The 27,274-nt window shown below is 45.5% G+C and overlaps 1 protein-coding gene across 1 annotated transcript in view; it reads right to left on the reverse strand.

Annotated features, from left to right (window-relative positions):
• The window catches only part of LOC146785486 (disintegrin and metalloproteinase domain-containing protein 9-like), a 1,594,707-nt gene that overhangs the window by 1,072,838 nt on the left and 494,595 nt on the right, over positions 1–27,274 (reverse strand). The window contains exon 7 of the mRNA XM_085633059.1: positions 20,398–20,460. Coding sequence (XP_085489185.1) covers positions 20,398–20,460 — 63 coding nt within the window. The remainder of the gene's footprint in view (positions 1–20,397; positions 20,461–27,274) is intronic.

Raw genomic sequence — 27,274 nt, forward strand, 5'->3', positions numbered from 1 at the left:
GCTTTTCAAAATTCATAAAATACGCTCAAGTTTTATTAATTATTATTGTGTCTCTTTATTGGTGTGTGACTTTTTTATTCTGTTGTTTGGTGCTGTTAAATGCTTTACACTATGTTCCTTTGCCATGCCTTACTGCTCGCAGCCACAGCTACCCAGGGTTGAACTAAGGTTAAGTAAACAATACTGACTGGAGTATTTGTGCTCCATGATAAGGCCCTACAGCCATATCACATAGTATACCCAAATACTCACACTATTTGAATGCTTAACACTTGTTTCTCGGTGTAAGCCTTGCTGTTCAGTTCTGAAGCTACTGAGGATTAAGCTGAGGTTTTGACAGACGTAAACCCAGGGGTCCTAAAGGAGTTGGTAAGTAGGTTACACGGTGAGGTTGCACTACCACACCATTTAACATACCCCATTTCCTCACATTGGTGTCTAGCAGTGGGATCCAGAATTTGTGCTATACAGCTGTTAAAGTATAAACTTCTGATAATCTGCATAGGTACACACCTAGAAAATAAGTCCTTGTGTTTTCCAATTAGTTGTCAAGTTCCACAGTCTGCAGAGACATTGTTTCCAAGGAGTTGCGGAACTTTTGAAATTAATTTTAAAAACTGTGACAAAGTTTCCAAGAACTTAAAAAAGTTTGAAAGAGTTCAAAAACGGTTATGAAAGTACCTGGAAGTCACTGTAAGCAAAGGGAACATATAGCTTGACATGGCCAATCTGTCCACCCTCAAAAGGAAGGATCTGATAGAGTTGTGTAAGGACTGAAGAATCACTGTGAGAAACAAGGCAAAGAAAAAGGATCTGGTGAAGTCCCTCAAGGCGTGAGAGTGAGCCCACAGAGCACCACCAGCTCTGAAAAAGGAGATACCCCAAGGTAGTACGGAAGACGAAATAGGAGGAGGAGGATGATGCCCTCCACCCCCAACCCAAGGCCACTATTGCACCCAGCAGTGTGGGGAGCTCACTCAGCAGCAGGAGATCTCTTCAGGAAGTAGTAGGAACTCTGAAGCTGGAGGAGAGAGTTATGCCCCTGGAAGAAAGGAAGCTGGCCTGAGGAAAGAAAAGCCAAGCTGGGCATGAGGCCCAAAGAGAATGGTCGCAGCAACAGAGGCACTAAAGTATCTGAAGGAATGTCCAAGTTAGATTGCTCAAAGGAATGGTCCCTTGGTATGTACCAGGGGATTAAATAGTCAATGGGCTTGCATCATATGAGAGAGCTCTCAAAATGAGGAAGAGGGGTACACACCACTGGGTAACACTACTATAGGAGTAGTATCAGTGATTGGTAGGGATATACTGCTTATTCTTGAGGATGAAGTAGCAGAATCCTACCCACATATGAAGGCAGAACTTGTTGAGTTGGTTGGTCTCACTCCTGAGGAGTACAGACAGAAGCTTAGGACATCACACAAGGGGGCAACGCAGACCTGGATCGACTTTGTAGATACATCAGTAAAGGTACTGGATAATTGGATAAAAGGTAACCAGGTAAGTACTTTTGACGGGCTCTAAACGTTTGTGGTCAAGGAATACGTCTTCCCAAATTGCCCTTCAGAGAAGTTACACCAACATCTAGTAGACTCAAAGCTAATTAGCCCCAGGGAGCTGGACAAGACAGCTGATAGGTGAGTTAGGACTAGAGTACCCATAAAGACCCAGGGGGGAGTGACCTCAAAAAGGGGGGCTAGACCCACAGAAGGGAAAGGACGGAGGTAGTAAACCTACGAAAGAGGTTTTCTCAGTGCCCCATAAACCTAAAGGGGTGGGGTGACCTAAACCTAGCCCACCTATAGTAAGCAGAGTAGTGGGAACCCTAGGCTAAACAAACTCTTAGACAAGAGGTTCTTTTTTGACTGCCGGCAGTCAGGGCACAACAGAGGGGATACAGTGTGCTCCAAGAGAAAGGTTGTCACTGGGGTGGCTGGCGTAGCCTTTGAAAAGGACACCTCCGAAGAGGAGGTCCCAATAGCTTTCAACTGGGGAAGGGTCCAGATGGTAAGCTGGTGATCCCTCAGGGTGGGAGTAGAAGAAACGTCTCCCACCTCAAGGTGAATGGGTTCCCAACTACTGCCCTGAGAGACACAGGTGCCATTCACACAATAGAGGTGGACAGAAGAGATCAGTATTTGCCAGGAGAGGGAAGGAGAGTTTGGGTAGCCTCAGGTGAGGTCATAGACCATGCGGGGACCTTAGTACCCCTAGAGGTGGTGGGTACCCTCAGCTGGCATAGGTTTTTAGTCAGTCCTGACCTCTCACTAGATTGTCTCTGTGGTATTGACCTCCCAGAGGTTGGTCTGAGCCCAGAGGGGGCAGCCGTCCAGGGCGCTGCCAGTCCCTAGGGTCCTGGAGGTCTTGTCCCTAGAGTTAGGAAACATAGGCCCCAGTACAGCGGTAACTGTGGGAAAGAAAGGCCAATATTAGTTAAAGACCCAGGGAGCCTGGGGCAACCTATCCAAGTAGGGTACTGGTGTGGCCTCTCCTGACCCCCAAGAAGACCTGGAAATCCAGGCAACTGTTTAGAGTTAGGGTGTTCCCCCTGTACTGACACAGAAAAGGGTGGAAGAAGGATGCCTGCCACCTGAGGTAGTAGCACCTCACTCTGAAAAGTTAGAGAGGCCCTAAGAATCCACAGCAGCCCCTTGTGTAGCACATCCACCTGTTAGAGGAGAGCTGAGGGTGTGGTTCTGGGCACTGACAGCTGTCAGTAACTTCGGTTGGGTGCTTGCCTTTGTGGCATGGGAGTCAGACCCCACGACAAGAAGTAAGGTGGGCCCCCTGACCCTGTTGGTCATGGTGAGATTGCTCTAACGTTGGGTGGCCTCTCTAGGTCAGGCTAACATAGGGCTACCATAGGGCTAGGTGAGGTACGTAGTCCCCAGTCGCAAGTAGAGAAAAGATTGGCAGAGACAGAGTCCTAGCCATGGCCCATTTAGGTTGGGGCCTGTCATAGTTGACGTAGGTCAACTCCCCAGTGGGAGTGACCCTGGCAGAAGGATGTAACACAGAGTAGGCCCTGCAGTGATTAACCAGTTTCCCTACATACTTCCTCACTGAATAGTCAGGAAGACTTACCAAAAGTCTGGTTGAGTCTCCGGACATATTAGATGGGGGGAGCGGTTGTGTAAGGAAAAACTATTTTTATAGGTTTACCCCAACTATTTGCCCATGTTGAATACTAGGTACTGCTGTAATGGCTCAAATGCAATGAGCACTATGAAACAGGACCCCCAGCATGTTTTCTGATCCTTAAAATAGTGTATGTTTCATTGGCTTGTCCCGTTTTGGCATAGCCTAACTTTTTAATTCCCTAATATAAGGTACCAGGGGTATCCAGGGCTTTTAAGGTATGATATCCCCCAGGGACTGCAGCACTTGTTGTGCCACCCTGAGTGGGACATGGTAAAACCTGGCTCCCAGTCTGCCACTGCAGACTGGAAGGGCAGTTTAAAACTGCTAACTTGACTGCCATTTAAAGTTATGGGAAAGACCAAACCTCACATTTTAATGTACGTAGGTCACCCCATGGCAGGGTGCTGTATATTAAAAAGTGAACATGTACTTTTACATGTGCCAGCAGTGGAAACCCTAAATTGTCATTTTAACTATGGAAAGGCTAGTATAGTAGCCCCATTGGCCAGTACAGACTTGCAGGCTAGCACCTCAGCCCTGCTAACTTCTGAATGGGACTACTAAGGTTGTTACTGTTTGTATCAAAATAATCCAAAGGAATGACTGAGGAAGGACTGCCTTGTTGCCCAAGGGACCAGCAAAGAGAGGCTGCACCAATGACAACTGTACCTGCTTCACCTGGTGGCTAGCAAAGAGAAGGGACTGTGCCTGCTGTGTTCTGCTCAAGGAGAAGACGTCTCCAGAGCTCAGTTAAGCCAAGAGAACTCCAAGGGCCAGCTGACTGAGCTCCTATTCACAGCACAGGAACACAACAGCTGAAGAAGCATGCTGCGGCAAGTTGATAGCCTGAAGTATTTAAGCAGCTTCCACTGCCGCCGTGCTATTGTAGAGTTGCTGGGACCCTCCAAATCAAAGTTTCCAACGCGGTAAGGATTGGCCTGTGACCACGACAACAGACTGGCAGTCCAGAAGTTAACAGGACCCCCTCACCATCTTCGTGGACCGAGGCATTCCTGCAGGTAGACCCCCTCCCCCCCCCATCGACCGCGTCACATTCACAACATCCTAAGCGCATCTTCATCATCCTTCATCCCTTGTATCAGGGCTGCTTCAGCTGTGAAGGTAACTGTTCTTGATAACCTTGCTGGTCCCCCTGACTAGCTCCCTACCGCAGTTGGTCGTCCCAAGTACTTGAAAGCAACCGCATTGGGACTTACCTACGTTTTCCTAGAAAACGTATCTAAGTGTCCAATTGATTAACTTTGCCAAGGCTTGGTCACGGCTGACTGAAATTGCACTGATTTATTATTGCCAGTAAAGTCTATATCTCCGGAACCCTCCAGTGGATCTTTTATGTTCTAATGTCTAATTTCTTATTAAGATACAACCTATTTTTATAAACTGGTGCCTGATTTCTTGAATACTGTGTTGAGTTCTTCTTCAAATATTTTGGCGTTGTTTAAATGCCTAACACGATTGAGCTGAGGGTTTGACAGACAAAACCCAAGGGTCCTAAAGGGGCTGGTTAAATATGGTAAACAGTTAGTTTGCACTACCACACTATATATATGTAAATATGTGTGTGTGTGTGTGTGTGTGCGCGCCTGTGGGTGGGTGTGTACGTGTGTGTGTGTGTGTGTTTATATATATATATATATATTGCCACCGCTTGAAGAATCTTTTTCAAAAACCTTCCCCCTTTTGGCACCGCTGCTGTATTGAAAGTTTCGGGGTGATCCGTCAAGAGGGGGGCGAGGAAAAAGGGAGGTTCCCACAACACGTTTTCCCATGTGATGTCATTGGGGATTTTTCATTTTTTTAACCCAACTACAGCCCGAGCCGCAGAACGGAATCACACCAAATTTGGCAGAAAGCCAGATGTTGATCCAGAAAGTGTGCTGTTTGTAACTGGGAATAAATCCATTCAGTAGTTGCAGAGATATTTATGTTTAAAAAATATAGATATCTGGGGACACAAGTCCTTGCAGTGGAATCGCAGATCCTACAAAAATACAATTGGCTGCCAACACTTCAACCAGGAAGTGTAGGCAGCCATCTTGGGATTCGCCTTGAAGCCGATTCCAACAAAGAGAGTAAAAAATAAAGAAAAGGGAGCAGCATAAGAATACCCTGACTCCCCCCCACCACTCCTTAGATATGGTGGGGGTGGTTAAAAGTATTTGTTAAAATTTAATTTTGCAGCAAATTAACGGGTGGCCCTGCAGCAAAATTTTAAAAAATACACGTAGGACCCCCGCAACTTTTTTATGAAGGCAGTATGGTTGAGTGGTTGGTTGTCTGAGTGCCTGTAGGGTTGTCTGAGTGTCTGTGTGGGGGGGTGAGGTGGTGTGTGACTGCCTGTATGGATAATTGAGTGGGTGAGTCAGTGGCTGTATGGGTGAGTGAGTGTGTGTGATGGGCTTTATGGGTGAGTGTGTGTATGGCTGAGTGGTTGAGTAAGTTGACGTGTGAGTGGTATATGGGTATGTGAAAGGCAGTATAGGTGAGTGATGGGATATACAAGTGACTGGGTGAGTGAGTGAATGTGAGTTTGGCTGAGTGTGTGTTTGTGTCAGTGGCTGTATAGGTGGGTGAGTACGTGTTAGTATCTGTATGAGTAAGTGAGTAGGTGTGTTTGTGTTTCTGTGTGGGTGAGTTAGTGGCTGTGTTATTGACTATATGGGTGAGTGACTAGGTGTGTGAGTAGCTCTATGGGATTTCTGTTTCAGCGTGTGAGTAGATATGTCAGTGGCCGTTTCCTAACTTACTCCCCCGCAATGCTCTGCTTATGACCTCACATGTTACATCACTCATGACATGGTCAGTGGCATCACTAGTGACATCTCAATTAACATCCACTAAACAAGTCACAAACCCTCTCACACCCCATAAAACCTCCAATACACCTATTCACGCACCCACACAACCACTCTAATACCCATTCACAGACCCAAACAAGTACTCACACAACCACTCACTCACTCATCCACAGTCACACACATCTACTCACTCACCCATACAGCCACTCATACAAACACTCACTATCCCATACAGCTACTCATATAACCAGTCACTCACCCATATAGCCACTTACACAGCCACACACTCACCCATACAGCTACTCACATACCAATGCATTCACCCATACACCCGCTATCACACCCACACAGCCTCTCAACACAGCCACACACTCACCCATACAACCACTCACACAACCAGTTTCATACCCATTCATACATCCATACAAGCACTCACACATCTGTTCACTCATCCATACAGCCATTCACACAGACACTCACTCTCCAATACAGCTACTCACACACCAACTCACTTAACCTAACACTCCCTCAGACAGCCACTAACTCAACCATACCACCATACAACCACCCAGTCACTCAAACAGCCAGCTACCCACTCACTCACCATTAGTCACTCACACACCCACTCGCACCTAGTAAAGCACTCACACGTGTACTCACTCCAATACAGCCACTCAATCAATCAATCAATGGTCACTTATAGAGTGCACAGCTACCTCAGGAGAGGCGTCCCGGCGCTGGCAGACTAGAGAGACTGAGAAGCTCTGGATACTAATGCCCCTGCCTAAAAATCCAGGTTTTCAGAGCCTTTCTGAATTCCTATTCTGTATCCAACCAGCGCAGGTGGCAGGGCAAGGAGTGCCACAGATTGGACTTCCTAACTGTGAAGGACCTGCCTCCTTGTCGCATTTTTGCAAAACAGGGGACATTGAGAAGGCACTGCTGATTAGATCTCAGTGTCTGCTCCTGATGATATGGAATGAGCCTTGCCTTAAGATACCCTGGGCCTTTGCCGTGGTAAGCTCGAAAAGCCAGGGTGAGTACGTTAAACTCAATCCTCCTAATCACCGGGAGCCAGTGGAGCTTTTATCAGATGCGGAGAAATGTGCTGGCGGAAAAGGACCCTACGGATTAGCCTTGCAGCTGTATTCTGCACCGTCAGTAACCTGTGAGTCCGATATCCTAGCAACTACAAATAGAGACAGCTGGCATAGTCTAGATGGGAGGTAATCAATGCATGGACTGTGATCCTACAGCTTTCTTGAGGCATGAAAAGTAGGAATTTCCTGATAGTTCTAATTTTTCCAAAGCAGGCCACGGAAATATGCCTGACTTGTGCCACAAGGGTGAGATCCTTCTCCCACCTTACTCCAAAGTCTTTAACCTAATCCTTGGGGATGGGGAAGGGGTACCCAGCTACATAGGACACCAGAGACACGACAGAGGAGGAGATACACGGTTAAAAAACAAGACCTCGGTTTTGTCTGCATTTAACTTCAAACAATTTTTGTTCATCTAGCCAGTAATCTCCTTCAGGCAGTCCTTGACGCAGAGTGTTCCTTAAAAGAGAACACCAGCTGACTGTGGTCCTCGTAAGAGACTTCTTTCACCCCTCTCGAAGAGATGAGAGCCACCAGTGGGGCAAGGTGATGCAAACTTCTCCCTCAAAAGGACAAATCACAGTCCCTTTACTGTCTTTAAATCTTTACCAAGCAGAATCAGCCTTGGCACCAAACATCAATGAGCCATTGAAGGGCAAATCCATTAATGTTGCCTGTACATCTGACAAGAAGCCCTCTCAACCAGGCAGGTCTCCATGGGGCAACAGAGTAAACCATAAACCATAAACCCTTGCCACTGAGTCAGCTGTGTCCTGACTGTATCACCTGGCGAGCAGCTGCTTGAGTATTATTCAGGAGCTCCGAAAAATGTCCTTGGAGATACCCAGCCAACTTCAGAACTACCTCCCTTGCCGAGTCCATTAAAGCATGAATATAGCCCACTAATAGACATGTCGCACTGGTTGATTTTAGGGCCATACTTCCAGAGAAGACTTTCTTGGCAGATAGCTCCATCGCTTAGTCTCCCGTCAGCTGGAGCTGTCGCAAAAGAGCCAGGTGTCAGTTTGGCAGAACAAGAAGCGTGAACTGTCAAGCGTTCAGGCGTGGGATGTGTTGACAAAAACAATGGATTCCCTGGAGCTGACTTCTACCTCCTGGCAACGACCTTGACACTGCTGCCTAAGACATAGGATATCGCCATATTTGAAGGATAGGTTCAGTATGAGCCTCATTAAGTGTCAACAGTGGCTCAGATGATGATGTGGACGAATGAAGCACCTCAGTCAATAAATTCGAATTCAACCCCACAGAGGGTGGATGTAACTCGAACATGTCTGCCACTTTTCTGATCACAGAGTGATAAGATGTCACCTCAGGTGGAACAATACCCTTTGTGCACAGCAACTCCTACTCTGGAGATGTATCCAGCCCACTTGCCTCCTCCAGTCCTTCAAAATCTGGATCCAAAACCACAATCTCACCCTCTTCAAAATCCTGATTTTCACACAAATACTGCTCAACTTCCAAAAGTCTCTGAGCATCTCTTCAAGACCTTATATTCGGCAGCACCAGAAGTGGCTCAGTCACTTCGGCAATGACACCAGCGGTTGCTCAGAAGGAGGTGGAATTAGTTGTTATTTTTATTGACATTTATGAAGAACAAAAGAGAGACAAAGATCGTCATCACCACACAGGGCAGTTATTGTATCAAGAAAAAAAAATGACATATAATCACATTAAACACTATCATGGCTAATACATCAACACTGCAGGGATACGACAAACATGTACTTTTATGACATAATCATGGTTGAGATAGAGACAACGGGTTCAAGCATTCTCGACATCAGAGGCCTCTTTCACTTGAGTCTGCTGTAAAAGATATTGCCACAAGGGCACCCATATGTCCTTGAGCTTAGAGGTTGTAGGAAGTTCTTCAGCGTATATTTCAAGATTATCTTTACAGTAAACCAGGTCGCGGACACAATGTTTGAGACAGTGAATTAGTGTGCTCTCCCAGGTGAGCGCTATGCGTCGTTTAGCCAATAGAAGTACGAGTCTAACAAACCTGCCGAGCACTCCCTTCACTCCAGAAACATAGCTAAGTAGACACAACGCAGGTGTGCACTCTATTGTAGCTCCAGACATTTGCTGAATGCAGTTCAGTCCCGCGACCCAGTATTGAGCCACCGGTGTGCAATACCACGCAAGATGCCAGAAGTCCGCATCTAGATGTCCGCATCTTTTACAGTTACTCGCGTCTCTAAGGCCACAAGTATATAATTTAAGAGGAGTGTGGTATACCTGGTGAATATATTTGAAATGTATCAGTCTCAGGTTTCCGTTAGAAGTGAGTTTGCCTGTAAGGGTACAAATCTGTTCCCATTCCACTGGTGTCAGTGGGGGATCAAGCCGCTCGTTCCAGCGACACAAACTTCTGTCAGTGCAGCTCTCCCTTTCCTCTTGCACTGCCCTATACAGTTTAATGATCATCTGACGCCGCGTGGGAGCTACCAGTAATAGCTGCAGGGATTTCGAGGTATCGGGTTCAGCAGAGAAGGATGGATAGTGTTTTTTGAGTGCAAGTTTCAAACGATCGATCGTGAACTGAAATAAAAGAGATTGATGAACAATGTGTTGCGTGTCTACAGCCGTGATAAAGTGCCCATCAGGGTATATGTCTTGCATATGGTCGAATCCCACCTCCCTAAGTAGCTTCATCGACATCGACTCGTAAGTCACCGACAGCGCTGCATGGTATGCTAGTGGCAGGGCAGGTGCATACAGGGGGAGCTTATTTGTAAGTTTCCCGATCGACAGCCAGGCTCCTATAGTGACATCTAAAGTGTTGATTTCGGTCCTTGGTGTGCTTCTGTGTGTGTGTGTGTGTGTGTGTAAGGACTCCAGCAAGTGGAACAGGGTGTGAGTCCCCATCCTCCACCACTACGTGAGGCGTGAAAGCATGTGTGTGATACCAATGAAACTCATATTGCGCTTGGGCGCATAAATAATAAAGATAAAAATCTGGGGTGTTAAAACCTCCTCTTCCATAGTCAAGCGTGAGTATCCTCCAGCTTACTCGGGCCGCCTTGCCTCTCCAAATAATCCTTAACAATTGAGTGCACGCCACCTTAAAAAATTGTTCCGTCAATTTTATGGGAATATTGCTAAAAAGATACAAAAAGCGAGGCAGAATAACCATTTTAATCAAGGCTAAACGATCTGCCAGTGAGAGAGGCAACGCCGACCATTTGTCCACCTGCTGCTCTAAATCCATGCATGCTCTACCATAGTTTTCCCTTATGACCAGTTCGGGATCGCGGTGTACCCACACCCCCAGATATTTGACCGGCTCCGTGGACCACAGTAGTGGATACTCCATTCTAGGTGGAGCGGTGATTGCCGTCAAAGGTATTATAACAAATTTATCCCAATTTATGTGAGGCCTGAAAATAAACCGAACCGGATATACTCTCGCAGCACCTGGGCAAGGTACTGCTGTGGCTCGCGGATAAACAACACAATATCATCGGCGTAAAGGGAGATGCTCACTGGGCGGTGGTGAAAATTGTGCGCCGCTGCCCTGTGCCGTTGCCTAATGACGCAGGCCAAGGGTTCAATAGTGGAGATAGTGGGCATCCCTGCCGTGTGCCATGTTCAATATAAAAAGGTTTGGAGGTAAATCCACCTATCCGAACCATCGCCGATGGTTCAGTATACAATAGCTGCACCCATCACAGGAAGACAAACAGAAACCCCATGCGAGTTAAAACACGGATCATGTACGGCCATTCGATCGAGTCGAAGGCTTTAGCCGCGTCTAGCATGACCCCCCCTGCAGGGAGTTCCAGGTTAAGCACATGAAACATGGCAAAGATGGTTCTTAGGTTATGAGACGTCGATCTGTCAGGTATAAAGCCCGATTGATCCGGTAAAATCAAATGGGGCATTTATGGCTGGAGTCTGGTGGCTAAAATTTTGGCAAGGATTTTCGCGTCCAGATTCATTAATGAGAGGGGACGATACGAATCACACGCAGACTGAGGTTTATCTTTCTTAAGCAGCGCTATCTTCAAGGCCTGCCGAAGGGAAGGTGGCAGTTTACCGGTTTCGTGCGCTTCAGCATATACCTCAAGTAAGTGAGGCGTCAGCAAATCCACGTACGTTTTATAAAATTCCGCTGACAGGACGTCCTGCCCAGTCGCTTTTTTATTAGGTAGAGAGAGAATAGCCTCTCTTACGTCAGCTTCTCCAACTGGCTGGCTGAGGCTGTCCATCTCCCAGCCAAGCGCAGGCTATATCAGAGAGATAGTCTTCTAGTACGTCACCATCTAGGTTCCTCAGAGAGGTGTACATTGATTTATAGCGATCCCTGAATTGGTCCACTAAGTCCTGGGGTGCATAGTGCTCTGTACCCTGATCATCCACTATTTTAGGGATATGATGATGATCAGTCCTGAAACTTCAGTTTAAAGGCCAATTGTCTGCCCGGCCTGCCCCCTTCCCCGTATGATCTGGCGATGTGACTACGTGAGATATAGTTGACCTCTTTGTGCTAGTGAATCATGTTCCCGAAGCGCCTCATGTATGCGAGCTAGTGTGGATGCGCAGGGTGCGGATGCATAATCCCGCTCAAGGTCCATTAATGAGATTCTAATTTCTGCAATTGACCTCTAATGTCCCGTAATATTCCAGCTGTGGTGCTGATACAGACTCCGCGTATGGTCACTTTGAAGGTCTCCCACAGCGTGGTCACGCTGTCAACTGTTCTCACATTTAATTAGAAAAAACTACATTCTCGCCTTATGGATAGTGTTTTCATAAATAGGGTCCAAGAGAGCTTCCGTGGCAAATCTCCAGGTAAATGAAAGGCGCGGATTTGTGGGAATAATGAGCGCTAATCGCACCAGGTAATGATCGGACAGTGTGCGAGGTAGGATCTCGACCCTTGTAACCCAGTCGTTGGCTTTCTCATCCAGGAGCCCGTAGTCCAAGCTAGCAGAACCAGCTGTTGTGTGCGGGTGTAGCATGTGTACCCATGCATGTTTCCGCATGTCTGGTGTGCCAAATGTCAATTAGTCCAAATTCCGACATGGCGTTTCATATACAGTGAGCTACCTTGAGTGTGCGAGAGATGTGGGGACTGGATTTATCACTAAGTGGATCCAAATGTGTGTTAAGATCGCCCCCCCCCATAATATTGTGGATTCCGGCCAGCGGCGAAGCTCATTAAACATGCGATGAACCACCGGAGGTTCGTCAACAACCGGACCATAAATATTTACATTTGTAATCAGAGTCATACCCAGTTTACCATGAACCATGCACAACGGCCTTCGTTGTCAGTGTATGTGTGGATGGGCGTAAATGGTGTACCCTTTTTGATCAGAACTCCTCTAGCGTAGGCGGAATAAGATGAAGCTAATTTGTACCCGGCCCTTCTACGTGCCCTGACTTGGTGGTGAGGTACGTCTCCTGTAACAGTGCAATTTGTATCCCTTGTCTATCCAGATATGCAAATATCTTTCTGATCTTTTGACGAGTGTTGAGGCCATGAACGTTCCATATCAGAAGAGTATAGTTGTCACCTAACACCATATTTGTGATGTGTTAGTATCCTAAATTTGCGAATTAACATACAACCAAACAATATAGTACATGTAACTCACAACATTAACCATAGTGCAATCAAGAAGAACGTAGTCAAATAGGGATCTGACATATCCCAGAGTCCCACCCCACGCCCAGATCCATGAAAAGACCACCCAAATGTCCATCTAAACTGTAGAAACCCATCCCCCCATCCCTCCACCCACTTCAGCAACCCAACCTGCCAATGCCATCCCAATATCTGCCCCAAAATAACAAATACAAAACACACAAAGCCAACAATGCTGGGGATTTCCCAGTGGGGCGCACAGGGACACAGTACTCCTCCCAAGAGGTACGAGAGGTGGACAGAGAACCGGTCAACTGTGTTCCCACCTGTGTACATTAAAGTCAAATAGCTAAATAATAAAACAATTCCCCGAATAAAGCTGAAATCTTATCTGGCAGTCCAGCAACCAAGACAGGGATCGCAGTGTAAGCAGTCACTCATCACGAACTCCTGGTTGAGATGGACAGGCTGCCCTTTGCCATTCTCCGGCCACTCCAGAAGAACCGCCAGCAGAGACAGGTAGGTACCGCCTGTCATCATTCCAATCCCTGCTGATGCGCTGTGGCCGCATAACCGCCAGTGTGGTTGGTGGAGTCACGATGGCGTCGTCTGAGGGTTTTTACAAAGTCCATTGCCGATTTGGATTTGTGAAATACCTTGGAGGTCCCGTCGATGTCTATCCGCAGCCGCAGGGTATAACATGGCGTATGGGATTTTCTCAGCAATAAGGAGCTTCTTGGCAGGGAGATATTCTTTTTGGGCCGCTTGCACCGCTGCCGTGAACTCGGGATAGAAAGCGAGATGGTTCCCTTCATGACCAATGTCTCCTTTTTCTCTAGCCAGCCTTTCGCTAGTGTCCCGGTCTCTGTAATTGAGTAAGTGCGCTATCAGAGGCCGGGGGGGGGGGGATCTGGCCGCGGTGGTGGTCTGGCTATCAGAGTTCTGTGAGCGCGCTCCACAATCAGCATTTTAGAGAGGTTCTCGGCCCCGAATATAGTTTGGTGCAGATTCTCAACGTACGATTCAAGGCGCCCTGTATTGGTGGATTCCGGCAGGCCCGTGATGCGTACGTTATTACGCTGGGATCTGGCTTCTAAATCTTCGTTTTTCGATTGGATCACTGCGAGCACTTTTTCCATGGCAAGCGTTTTCTCAGTCGTTTGCTGCAGCCCGTCCTCCGCTTCAGAGAAACGGGTCTCCGCCTCCCCAAGCCTTAGTGCTTGTTTGTCAAGTTTAGTGGAAATGTGATCCATTCGGAGGTTTAAATTGTCAATTTTCCCATCTACCGTTTGCAGGCTGTTTTGTACAGCCAATAACGTCTTCTCGATGGATGTTAGACTGTGCGGGGGGGCTTCGGCCTCCGAGTCTGACGTCGTCTGCCGCCGTGATTTTCTGGACTGGCGCGGTTCGAAGGTCAGTCGAGGCTGATTGCGCTCAGTTCTCCCCATGGCGAAGTGTAGGGCTATGCGCAGAGACTAGGCGCAAAACGTGGTGTTCGGTATATATGCCAGTGCACCACAACAGGTCAATAACACGTTTATAGTTCAAAGCACATCCACCCGCAGACAGACGGTATGTGAGTTAGGGATCAAGCCTTACGTAAGTAAGGGGCCTGTCTCTTTCAGTTTGATCAGTCAATGACATCCCTTTGCGTACCAGCAGTATACACAGGCGGTTGATGTTTAGGTTGGGGAGATACGGTAGTGAGGTATATCATGTGCGGCAGCCCCGTGGGATCATGCACTGCAGCAGCAGTTCCTCAGGTGTGCAGGGATGCGCCCCACTTCCTTGACCCTTGTATGTAATGGCGCCGGTGCAGACGTAGGCCCTGGGGTGGGAGTGTGGGTCCGCTGCCGCTAGCTCTCCGGCTCCCTCCAGCCCAGGGGTGTGGTCGCAAAGCGCGGCTTAGCTTGACGGGGAGGCCGGCGGGGCAGCGTGTCAACGGGGCTAGACAAAAGGCCGTAAGGTCTCAGCCCCCAGGTCTCTGAGGTGTCCAGGCAAGGCACGGACTGCAAGATGTCACACCCGGTGCGCCCCTTCAGCGTCCCAGAATGACACACCGGCACTCGGCTCTTCCTGCGCGCAATCTCCCAGCTCTCACCTGCGGGTGTCAAAGCGCCCGGTGTTGGGTGCCCTCATGGACGGATTTCAGCAAGTCAAGCAGCCGTTGTCAGGACTGAGCTGCTGGACGCGACGTTAGATGCAGGCAGCGTGCAGGACTTTCAGCTCCACAAAAGTAGTAGGCCGGATCCGCCATCTTGCGGGCTCCAGTGCACCAGAAGAATGTGTCGAAAGACCGAGGAGGAGCCGCACGCCGATCTGTCGGAGGTTGCTGGGAGCATTTAGCAATGCGCAGCTGTCATTTCCGGTGATTTGCAAGCGCGGGAACGGTAGGTTTATCAGGCGTTTTCTGCTCCGTCCGGCAGGACTGCGTTACACCGCAGCCTGTCACTGTGCGCCCTCTAGCACCCCCCAAGGAGGTGGAATTAGTTCTAGGCAACATGGCGCCAGTTCAGAACCAGATGGCGCAGATGAAAGCTCAATCGGCGTCAAAGACTCTCACCCCTCTTGCACTGGCAACAGCATCTGTTGTCCCGGCACTGGCCAGCTCACATCAGTCAACGGCATAAAAGGCATAATAGGGGCCTGTTGGAAATGCACCGGAAAGCCTCCTAATCAGTATGAAAGTGGACCGATGGGGCCAGCCAGTGCACCAGATGGAGCAACGTCAAAGGTTATAAACAAAATCTTGAATGCGGTTCCACTCTGTGGTAAACCAGCCCCAAAGGTTAAACAATGACCTTTCAGATGCTGATTGCGGTATTTCGGTTTTAAACTGGTGCTTATGAGGTTGAGGTGCAACGTTTGCCAGACAGAACTGACACATGTTGAAATTATGAAAGTATACTGTCACAGATTTTTCGACATTAGGCATTACAATGTACCTTTTCTACATGCAATGTAATTTGGCCCTGCCCTTGTCACACAATACCTGCAGCCCTGCGTATAGTACATTCCTTTCAAACTGTGGCCAAATCTTCCTACTTTGTTAAGAGCATTTACTGGGCTGAAGACTTGAAATGTAGTTTTCATTACCCAGGTGGTCATGCGAGGCAATTGATTTTCAACATTGTACAAAGCCACACTCCGGCTTCAGCTGTTATGTCTGCTCATGTCCATCTCACATTCGGTACTTCTTCTACAGGGTTCCTTTGGGATATTCGCAGCTACTTGTAAGCTCTCGTCTGAGATGTTACATGTGCTGTCACTTGCAAGGTCTTTTGCTACCTACATTTTTTTTTTTTATCTAACAAGCATTGGCAAAGCCAATAGGTCTTGCCTACACAAGAGCGATTGGCTTTTTGCCTGCGCAAGCGCTATTGGCTTCGTCAATTTTGTTTGTTTTCTTTAACCATGTAATACAACAGCTTGGCTGATGTGCAGCATGGCTGAAAGTAAAGTTAAAAAAAACGCTATGATGCAGCTAGTGCTCACTGCATCATAATGCTTTTTCCCTCTACTTTCAGCCATGCTGCATAGCAGCCATTATGCTGTACAACATGGCTAAAACACATTGACAAAGCCAATTGCCAGTGCTTGTTTGTGATCAGGAACCCAAAGGAATGAGCCTGTTTTCTTACACACACATTGGTAGAAAATTCCAAGTGTATTTTTTGTTTTTAAGAAACAAAATACCAATTTGAGAATTTATTTTTTAAGAACAAACATCTTTGCTGAATGGCGGCATTAAATGAGGCTGCCACTTAGCAACATTTCTGTGCCTTCAACGGATCCGTTGCAGTGGTGGCTCTGATGAATGCACAGCTATCTTCACCTTTCTGGCAAACAGCTCTATGTATGGCAGTTGGTCTTCCACCAGGCAGTGAAGTATACTCATTTACTGCCCTGGCAGACAGATGGACTGGCCACCATATTCTAATACTGAATGAGGGCAGAGTCAGAATTCAGACTTATGTACTGATCCTTTATAAGTGATCTTCAATATTCTGAGCCTTAGGCTTCCTCATTCCCTTTCTTACATAGGGGAGAACACTAATTTTCCCAGTGACAGTTAACTCTCTATGCTAGGTGATAAAAGGCCATTTTCTTATTACTTTCCAAAAGTAAGTCTTTATTTCTATTCTATTTTCTTGATACCCTCCACTTTCCCCTATATCCAAACACCCTCCTCTAGATTGAACCTTAAAGCCAAGAGACGAAGTCTTATCCAGAGCAAGGGATGTGCAAACAAGAAATGAGGGAAGGTAGTAACATGGCTGTGACGAAGACGTTTACAACTCAGAGTAATAAAGGTTACCAGTAGATATGTGGGACATAACCTCCTTGTCGTCTTTCTTGTCCCAGTCCTTATATATATGAGAATGTACAAAGTCAATACCGACAAAGGACACCCCAAACATTATGACTTGTGGTGCAGTGAAAAAGGATTGAATGAACACTGTTCGGGCAGAAACAGCATCCTACACACTTGGTACAAAAACTACCAATGCTAGGTCATATAATGTGCTGGGGGTACTGGTGATATAAAAGTATGAAACACAGCCCAAGAGGCCACTCTACAAATCTCACTGAAAGGAACCACACTGGCCTTCACCCAAGAGGTAGCCATATTAATAGTGGACCGACCCTGGAGCTCAACTGGGACAACCACCCCAACAAAATGTCATCTGTGTAATGGCAAGTTGAACTCAGGGTCTAAAGATGGAAGTAAAATACTTGCGATCCCCAACTAGTTGCTCCAAAGTAACACAAGCAATTCAGAAGATCGGAAATCTTTGGTCCTATCCACTCAATGGAATATCTATCCCAGACAAAATCTAGAATGCCGAACTACCAAAGGAGCATGCTTAATCTTTTGGAGACTTGTACTGCTGTGGGAGCGATGTCTTCACTTTTCAGGAAGGACTTATGACCATAGAAAAAGACACTCAAGACCCTGCCTCAGGGCATGTGGTGTTTGATGATGCTCCAATTCATTGATGGGCAGCAGAAAGGGTGATGGGGTTACTTAGTTTGGCTTTAATAGCCCTCAGGTGGGCATAGATAGGTTTGAGCTTCAATATAGGTTCCAATTTAGATTCCTTGAGGTCACCATGGAGGGTGTTTATTTTTCCAAGGTAAGAGTCCTCTTCTACTAGCCCCTTATCAAGCGTTGGTGTGTGGGTTGAAATGCAGGGCCTTTTTGACTTGGAGGTTGCTGCTGTTCTCTTCCTTTTTGTACTACCATTTGATTGAAAATTGGGTGCCTCCCCCAGAGCTAGTGCCGATGAAGAGGTACTAGCTGTTACTAACACTGATGCCCCAGGGCTTTGCTCTGCATCTTAATGGGCGCGGGGCAAGTCGCCCTTGGCTCTGACGTGGCCTGCACACGTACTGCGCTGTGGCTGCGATGTCAGCACTTTTCAGCGCTATAGCTCCTCCCGCTGCCTCACGTGGAAGGCACATCCTTGCGCTGCTGGATTGTAGGGTACGGAGTCCCACAGACAAGCTTGCCACAGTTCTGTGCATCCGGCGCTGAAGCAGTGATGGCGCTTTTCAGCGCATTGGCTCCTCCCCCTCCTTCACGCGGAAGGCACCTCTAAGTGCTGCTGAATTGCTGGGTATGGAGACTCCCAGAGAAGCTGGCAACAGTTCTGCATGGCCCGTGCTGCGAGAAAGATGTTGGTGCTTTTCAGCACTATGGCCCCTCCCCCTGCCTCACATGGAAGGAGCTTTCTGGTGCAGCTGGATTGTGGGATCTGAAGTTCCCCAGAGAAGCTAGCAACGGTTCTGTACATCCAGAACCCAGAGAAAATCTTTTGGAGACTTGTACTGATGTTGCAAATGGGACCAGGATTTGATTTACAACACAGGTACTGAGCCACATGCTCAGCTATTAAAGGGATGCCGTCCTTCTGGACTACCTTGCAGGTCCTCACGTAGCACAAGAGTGGGTGCAAGCAAGAAACATTCTAAAATTATGAACAATTTATCATTGTCAGACAATCTTTCAGCCGTCGCAGGAAATAAAAAAAACATGAGCACCCTTGATTATAGTTACCATGGGCCTGATCCACAAAGGTCAACGTACACATTTATGTAACTTTACAATTGTTTGCCATTCACAAACGGATTTAAGAGTAGCATCTTCACGAGTGTGGAGTCTCCCCATATAAAAGGATAGGTCTTTTATGTATGGAAACTCTGTACTCAAAGATACTGCTTGTAAAATCACTTTGTGAAGACCAAACAATCGTAAAGTTACACAAAAATATAAGTTTACTTTTGTGAATCAGGCCAGATGTGTTATTCAGGGTGCTGCACAATGGAAAAACCATGGTAGTAGCAAATGCATTATGATTCTCCAATGAAGGATCCACTAAGGGTTCAAAAAAGGATTTTGGAAAAACCTTTTTTTCTGAGCAAAGTTTTTCATCCTCTTTTTCCGGAGAAAAAAATCCAAGAGAAAAAGCTTGTATAAAACGCATTTTATAACTGCAGAGCCCTGAAAAAGAGTCCATATGTCTTTAAATGTTTCCAGTTTGGTATGAATGCTCAAATAATTACAATTATCACACCTTAAAATTGTGAGCAAAGAGGAGTATGAGCCTCTTACATCAACAGAGGGTCTTGTTTTCGAAAACGTTTAATAATGGGGGAAGGCTTGCATAACATACTATGAGAACGGGGGAGAGAAAAATATCACAAAACCCATAAAAACTTTTGAAATGGGGAGCCAAGAGCAAGATACCACAGCATAATACATCAACATTTGTATTCCATTTTTGCTCTACCTCCTCTATTTTATTTGCTCAAGACTGGTTACCCTATTCCCACAACATATTTAGTAGACCTGCTCAATTGTAGCAGCAGAGCAGAAACTTAAAATCATTCAGTTAGCAAGCACTGGCAAAGCCACTTCGTCACACCTTTCTTATCAGGCACCAACATAAAGGCTTTGTCCATTTTCTCTACAGATGCTGCCATATATGTGATCGTATGCAGGGCAGCCACCTTGTGATTGAGATAAATAAACATATTAATCTCTATTACAAAATGCCTGACATATATGTGTATGCAAGCACAGTAGGGCGATTTGGAATGGTTTGCTACTGCAGAAGCCAAAATATGAGCGTGCCTGCACCAAATATGATGCTGTGGCGGGAGAGCGGGGTATGGCACTTCCTGCAATGGGAGGTGGACGGGAAGATAGGGTGCATGGGTGGTGGCAAAGAGACAGCGAGGCAGCATCAAGGTGAAGTGATAACTAAGTTACACTACTGAAAGCTCCATGTAATACAATGGCTATAAGAAGAACCCACTAGTCAATGATAACTTTCATAAAAATGCCCACAGCTAAAAGCTGAAGGGGCTGGCCAAAGGTCCACTACTCTGTACTATATTTATGCATGTTTTGTAAGTGTAGGGATAGAGATCATGTTGCTTACATGTAATTATATTTTTCCAGTATTGGTATCATTCAGATTGGAATCACATGCTTGAATCATCCCCATTGTCATGCTCGGGAGTCCCACAGTACACACAGAGAGCAATACAATATTAAGTATAAGCAGAAAGTCTGTGGGCGAGACCTAAAACTTACAGCTTTAAATGCGATTTAGTGTGCTTGATTTTTAAAACGAAAAAGCTCAGTCAAATCAGTAAATAAATATCAAGCAAGATGCTATAAATGAAGAGCAGAATTTTAATAACTTACCAATGGCCGTGTGACAACTACAAACAGTTCCAAATATGCAGCATTCGTTTGGGGTACTTCCGCCTTTAAATAACAAAACAGAATGTCTGTTTCATATGCTACATAACTACACGATGATGCAGTTATTGACTCATTTGCCATTAATGAAGATGCCAAACATTTAAAAACATTTTAAAGCGAACATACAATTGATTTAATATTACTGATGTTCTAGTTATGTCAATATTTGCATGGATTTCCCAACCTGTTTGCCAAGTTGAAATTTAGCAAATCAATCCTTTGTGAAACTGTAAGTTCCCCAGGTATTCTTACAATGACTGACTACAAAAGCAATTTCTCTCACTGCCACTTAGCATGTTAAATCTCCAGCCAATCAAATAATATGGTAACAATTCCACACAAAAAGTGCAAGTATGTGAAACTGTTGGCACATCTTCACAAGTATAAAAACACTCTAATCTTCGATGGATCAAAGCAAGTTACTTATCTTTAACAACGTTCTTTCTAATTGATATGATATTCTGCCACAAATTTCTCACGATGAAGCCGCTCCCATCCCTAACACATTTTGTAACAAGGCTGGTCGTATGCCAACATGATGACTGGTTCTGCCGTTAAAACACTCGAGTATATCGTGCAAGAGCCAGTCCTCGGAAATAGGCTAACCTTTTTGAATGGGGAAGCTAATAAATGTATGCTCATTGCCACGTCTTTCTAAAACTGACACTACCCCAAGAACAAGCATTGGCTAAGCCAATAGGTCTCGCCTTTACAAGAGGTTTTATTTGTTTTCTATTTTTGTTCTACAGTAGTTCTGCAGTTATTAAGTGTATATTGTTTGTGTTAATCCACTAGTTTTTTAATATTTTGCTGATGATTTGATGTATGTTGTGACTTTGTAAATAGAATGTGTTTTTATAGGGATGTTGCCATCAGAATAACTTTACCATAGTGCTGCTGGTCAAGGGGACATGTGTCTCTTTGCCAAGTGGCAGAAGAATGTCTGTTTTCCAGTGTCCTAGTTCTATATATAGGTTACCTGTAAGTGGTTGTCTAAACATCCATGTACGTTGCTTATATGTATGTGGTTGGTGGACACTAGCTCGTAGTGGTAACACTCTAACCCTGTGAGGAACCCTCCCACTTGTAGGTACTCCCATATACATGTGTAAACAAAAAATCATATAACATAATATCAAAACAATCGACTTATCTATAAGGTGCTCTTAAATTACGACAACGCAATCTTGAAGAACCCTTTTCTTTTTACACATGTATATGGGAGTACCTACAAGTGGGAGGGGTCCTCACAGGGTGAAAGGGTCACCACTACAAGCTAGAGTCCACCAACCACATACATAAGAGAAACGTACACAGAAGTTTAGACAACCACTTACAAGCAACCTATATATAGAACTAGGACACTGGAACTGACATTCTTCTGCCACTTGGCAAAGAGACACATGTCCCCTTGTCAATCATAAGATGATTGAAGGGTAATCTCAAATTATGATACCACATACGTAGGACCCACCTAGTAGGAGGTCCAGGCTATGCATGACATTGCTAGCCCAAGCTACTAGTGCGAATACATAATTTAACTTGACATTCTTTTTCTTTTTCATAGTATGTGGTTTCTACTCTAGTTCCCAAATTACACTGAACCATTAGTGCATTTATTTAAATGTATAATTTGAACACCAGCCGCTTCAGGTAATGAGACACATTGTATTGATACATAAACATTAATGTAGTTACACTATCAATACAGAGGTAAGAATCCGTAGTAGTATCAGGTAGTACACCTACCATACAATAATCACGGGAGGTTAACCACTACAAAATTGCTGCCATTGTTACCAGATACACTAATGTCCTTGGATGCTTGTTTCCGGTCCAGGGAGGACCTGGCTTGGTAGTTCGGGATGGACTGTTCCCATGAGGCACAGGGCAAGACTGATTTGCATATGGCCAGGTCTAAACTGGGGTGGCATGGTGAGCAAAAGAATGATGGATTTAACCCAGACCTCTTGACTGGGGGTGAATGTTTTGATTTGTTCTGAATTCCGTCCATCTATTTTGTGTCTTCTGCCTGTTTGTAGATTGACTGTCTGGCTTGAGAGTGACAGGGGCTGGGGTGGCTCCAGGAGTATGGATGAGTCAGCACTAGGCTGAATAGGCAGATCTGCATTTGGAATGGTGGGAGGAGTAGCACCTGGAGACTGAATAGGGCTGTGCCTGCCTTCCACAATGCTGGCTCCGCCCCCTGTGGTGCGTCTGATGACCCTGGCCCACACTAACAAAGGAAGAAGTTGTGCACTGGCAGAGTGCACCCAGAACTGGTTTGGACTGGGTCCAGGGCCCCTTACACCTAGAGAACAAAGACTTATGGGGTATAAATATGAGAGCTGAAACCCCTGAACTTTAGATCATCCTGGAATTCAAGAGGGACCTTTGCCGAGGAGAAGAGCTGAAGAAACCGAAGAGAAGGACTGCCACTGCTGTGTGTTCTGGGGCTAACCTGCAGTTGCTATTCTGCCAAGGAAAGGAGAAGGACTTTGCTGTGTGCTGTGTCCCCTGCTCGAAGAAGATCTCCAAGGGCCTGAGGAGAGCTGGACTCCTGTTTTGAAGTCCCAGGAACAAAAAGACTTCACCCTCAGCTGCCCTGAACTCTGCTGTGTGAGTTCTAACCTGCCTAGAGTGCCTGACTCAGTTGTAGGGCTGCTGTTTGGGAGCTGGAACAAGAAAAAGCGTGAAAAGAACTGCAGAACCCGTCACATCGCTCTTCTTGCAGCAGGTTTCACCGGCGCATCTCAACGGCACGAGAAGATTTGCATTGCATCGCCAAGCCGCTGCGAAGATAGTCGCAACGCCTGTCGCTGCTGCAAGAACCGACGCATCAACGCAACGCCGCCACATCGATCGCTGTCGCATCTCGAAGATCTACGCATCGTACCTCTGCAAGACGCTTTCCAGATGCATCACTTGCAACCGGAACCGGCACGAAGACTTGACGCATCGCTCTCCCTACAGACCGAACTCGACGCAACCCGTCCGCTGCGTGCAGCGGGGCTGTCACATCGCCTCCTTAGGGTCTCGGGAGTGTCGCATCTCTTTGTTTTCCGATGCTGCAGCTGTTTGGCTTGGGAACTTTTGTCGCATCTACAGGTACTTTGGTGAAAAGTCACGCATCCATAGATTTCTATGGTACAAGTTCTTAAACCCTTTTTAAAGTCATATTTTTAAACTGTGTATGTTGGATTTTTGTTGTTTTGGGCTTGTTTAGTTTAGATAAAGATACTTTAGTTTTCAAAACTGGTGTGGTGTCCATTTGTGGTCTTTTCACTGTGTTACTGTGAAGGTTGGTACAAATACTTTACACATTGCCTTTGGGATAAGCCTGTCTGCTCGTGCCAAGCTACAAAGGGGGTGAGCAGGGGTTATCTAAAGTGTGTATCCCCCTTACCCTGACTAGAAGCAAGGGTCCCTATTTGGTCAAAGGTACCTAGCTCTGCCAACTAGAGACCCCCAGTTCTACCAGATAGATGATAATACCATAACACGCCTTTCCGAATCTACAAATTTAGCAGAGATAAAAAATGCAAGTGATGCCCTTGTGAGTTGCAAAGTACCAGACTTGGACGGTTTGGCTGTAGAATTTTATAATGAATGCAAATGTATGCTGGCTCAACACTTTGTATATAAAAAAGCCTTTACAGTGGCCTGTTCATGTTTGAAACCTAACAAAGATGCCACTATGTACCTTTAAACTTGCTCCCTCTCAGTCTTGAGCATTGATGTAAAAGTTACTTACCTTCGGTAACATGATATCTGGTAGAGACACAGTAGCCGCAGATTCATTAATTTTGAATTCTCCTCAGGCTCAGTCTGGATCCAGAAATTTTTCCGCAGTACCTCTGCGCACCGGATGACGGCGTCGTATGGCTCAGCGATGACATTGACTCTGGTCATGACGTCAGTGGAGCCATATAAGTCCCCTCAGTTGCACGGACTTCAATTTCTTCTGTGAAACCTTCTGCGCCAGAACGCGGAGCCACCATAGAAACTGGTTGTGGAAACAGTGAGCCAAACAAATCATAAATCTCTAAAACATTAATGAAAAAGAAACATCAAATGGTATGTTAATACCAGACATGGATTGTATTTATTTATTTAGAGAGTTTATATATAGCGCTGGCAAGACCCGAGGGTATCAGAGCGCTTTACAACAAGTACACAAATAGATAAGAGAGGGTAGACAGACAGAGCAAAAAGGAGAGTCTATGGGAAGGTATTGTGGTGTATTTGTCCGAAGGTTAAAGGTGTCGATCGGGAAGAGATCCTTGGGGATTTTTTTTATGGTCACGAAGGAGGGGTTGGTTCTGATATCTGCTTAAAGAAATCCCAAACAAAATCAATAAAACACAGGGCTACATGAAACCCTGTGCCCTGGTGAATAACCCTTACGCAAGGGAAGAAACCATACACACTATAGACCATTAATCAATAGTAATGAATGAAGTGACAATAGCAAAACAAAGGCTACAAAAACAACACCAAACTGTTTGTTGAATCACACCACTACATGACATATTGATGGTGCCAATTCAAGGTATGATGATACCAAACAAAGACTTTCGAAGAAAAGAACAAATAAACCAATACTGCCCACTGGTGTCTAAACCAATGTGAAAGTGAAAACACACACACCTACCCTACTGACTACACCCATTTGGAAATGTCTGGTAAGGTAAAATCTAAACAAAAGCTATCAGGCCAGGCCAAGCAGTCTGTTGAGTCCCAACATAAGTTGAGAATGTGATACCGGTATATAAAACCAGAACTGAAAAAAAGGGTATAACCCTTACCTACAGATCATTTGCAGAGTGGGGAGGATTGGCTGGGTGTTAATGAACGTGCGGCTAGACTGTGTCTCTACCAGATATCACGCTACCGAAAGTAATATAGAGACATCTAGCTGCAGATTCCTTAACTTTTAAATTAAATACTATAGCTATACCCCACAGGAGGGGGGTCTGCAAACTAATCCTACGAAAGTCCCCAAAGAGAACCAGCCGGTAAAAACTAACCACCGACCAAATGTACATAGGAATAGCAGAACAAGAGCTTGGCTCTTAATGGAATCCATCACTGTCACACAACATTTAAATAAAACAATACCTTACAGGTCTGAGAGAATCGGCCCTTTACAGAAAAGGGGAATACCCCCTAAAGAACCATGTGTCAGATAACAGACATTATCCCCTATACCCCAAAGGGGAAAGAAAACTCAATGACCAAAAAGGGGCCAAATGCATGACAAAAGCCAAGTAATATGCATTGTTCATGACAATAAAGAAAATCAGAGCAAGAACTGCCCTGATAAAATCTCAAAGGAGGACCATCAGAACCCAATTCTCCAACAAGAACAACAACACCTCCTTGCTATAAATAATTTAGTTTGGACAAAATGAGCATTCATATTCATCAAAAGCGCCAATTGTATAACATTTTGCACAAAGGTGTATATGTATGGACATGAATATACATACAAACATAAATGTGTCACCAGATACTCCTATTGGCCCGGCAATTTACAGAATTTCACTGCCCAATAACTACTGCCAGACTGCAAGGATGTATAAAGCTTGTCCTTGTACGACTTTCAGTGCCATTGTCTGAAAGACTGGACACAACTTCGAGCCGTCGATAAGCTCGAAAATACCAAGGCAAGGGAGAAAAGGGCTCAACCGCATTTTTGATTAAAACCTCTTTCTTCTCTTTTTTTTGGACAACAAATATGTATAACATACATGACACCACCATGTATACTCTATATACCTAAAAACAAACTAGAACTGAGAAGTTCCAAAAAGCGCTCTACAATAATACTGAAAATGGTAACGCACCTATTAGTGCAGTACCAAAATATCTCATAAAATAAATCCTTGTCAACAACAAGCACATATGACACCTATGATACAAGACAAACATGATCGTCAGTCCAACAACTATGTGAAACACAGCAGCACATTTTATCATGTATACACCATATACAAAAAAGCCACTTTGAAATGAGTGGTTCGGCAAAAATACATAACCCAGTGAAAAAAGGGTACTATGCTACCAACACAACACCGTAGGTGACTTGCCATAAGAAAACGCTGCCAGTCAAATGGTATCATAAAGAACTGACAACACATGAAACGAAATTCATGATTCCTCATGAATTGAGAAATGCAGAAAATAACAAGAACATTTTCTACAGAAGACAGGTAATGTCGATCAGACAGAACCACGAATATCAAGAACATCATGGAAAGAAGAAAAGCTTACTATAAAGTCAAAACATCCTCCTATTATAAAAGAGTCTCCAAGACTTATATGGATGATTGGCAGCCTGGCCGGAGACCAAAACAGCACGACAATGAGGACATATTGTCTGAGGTCAAGGACAACAAGCCATAAAATGTACATTGGTCTTGGGACATGTTGGCCCAACCCATGCATCACAAACCTTTGGCTGCCAAATTACAGCACCACAATATGGAGCAGGGATAGGAATTGTCTGCAGTTGAGGTAATATTTATGCCTTCACTAGACACTGTTCCTTTACCATAAAGTAAGAACTCACAAGCAAATGGCTTTCAAAAGAATGAAAATCAGATAGTCTGAGCCAGAGCAACACTTCACCTTGCTGAAGCACCTGCTTACTTCAAGATTAGAACCCAAAGTTCCTATACACTAGCCTACAACTGGCTTAACAATATGTCTCTAAAAAAAACACTGAAGAAAAAGGCCTTGCTACTTGCATACTGAACTGCTTTGAAGAAGCATGCAACAGATCCGCTTCCATAAAGGAAGTCACCTTTCTTAA

Source organism: Triturus cristatus, chromosome 11 (genome assembly GCF_964204655.1).
Source record: "Triturus cristatus chromosome 11, aTriCri1.1, whole genome shotgun sequence".
Classification (NCBI taxonomy): Eukaryota; Metazoa; Chordata; class Amphibia; order Caudata; family Salamandridae; genus Triturus; species Triturus cristatus.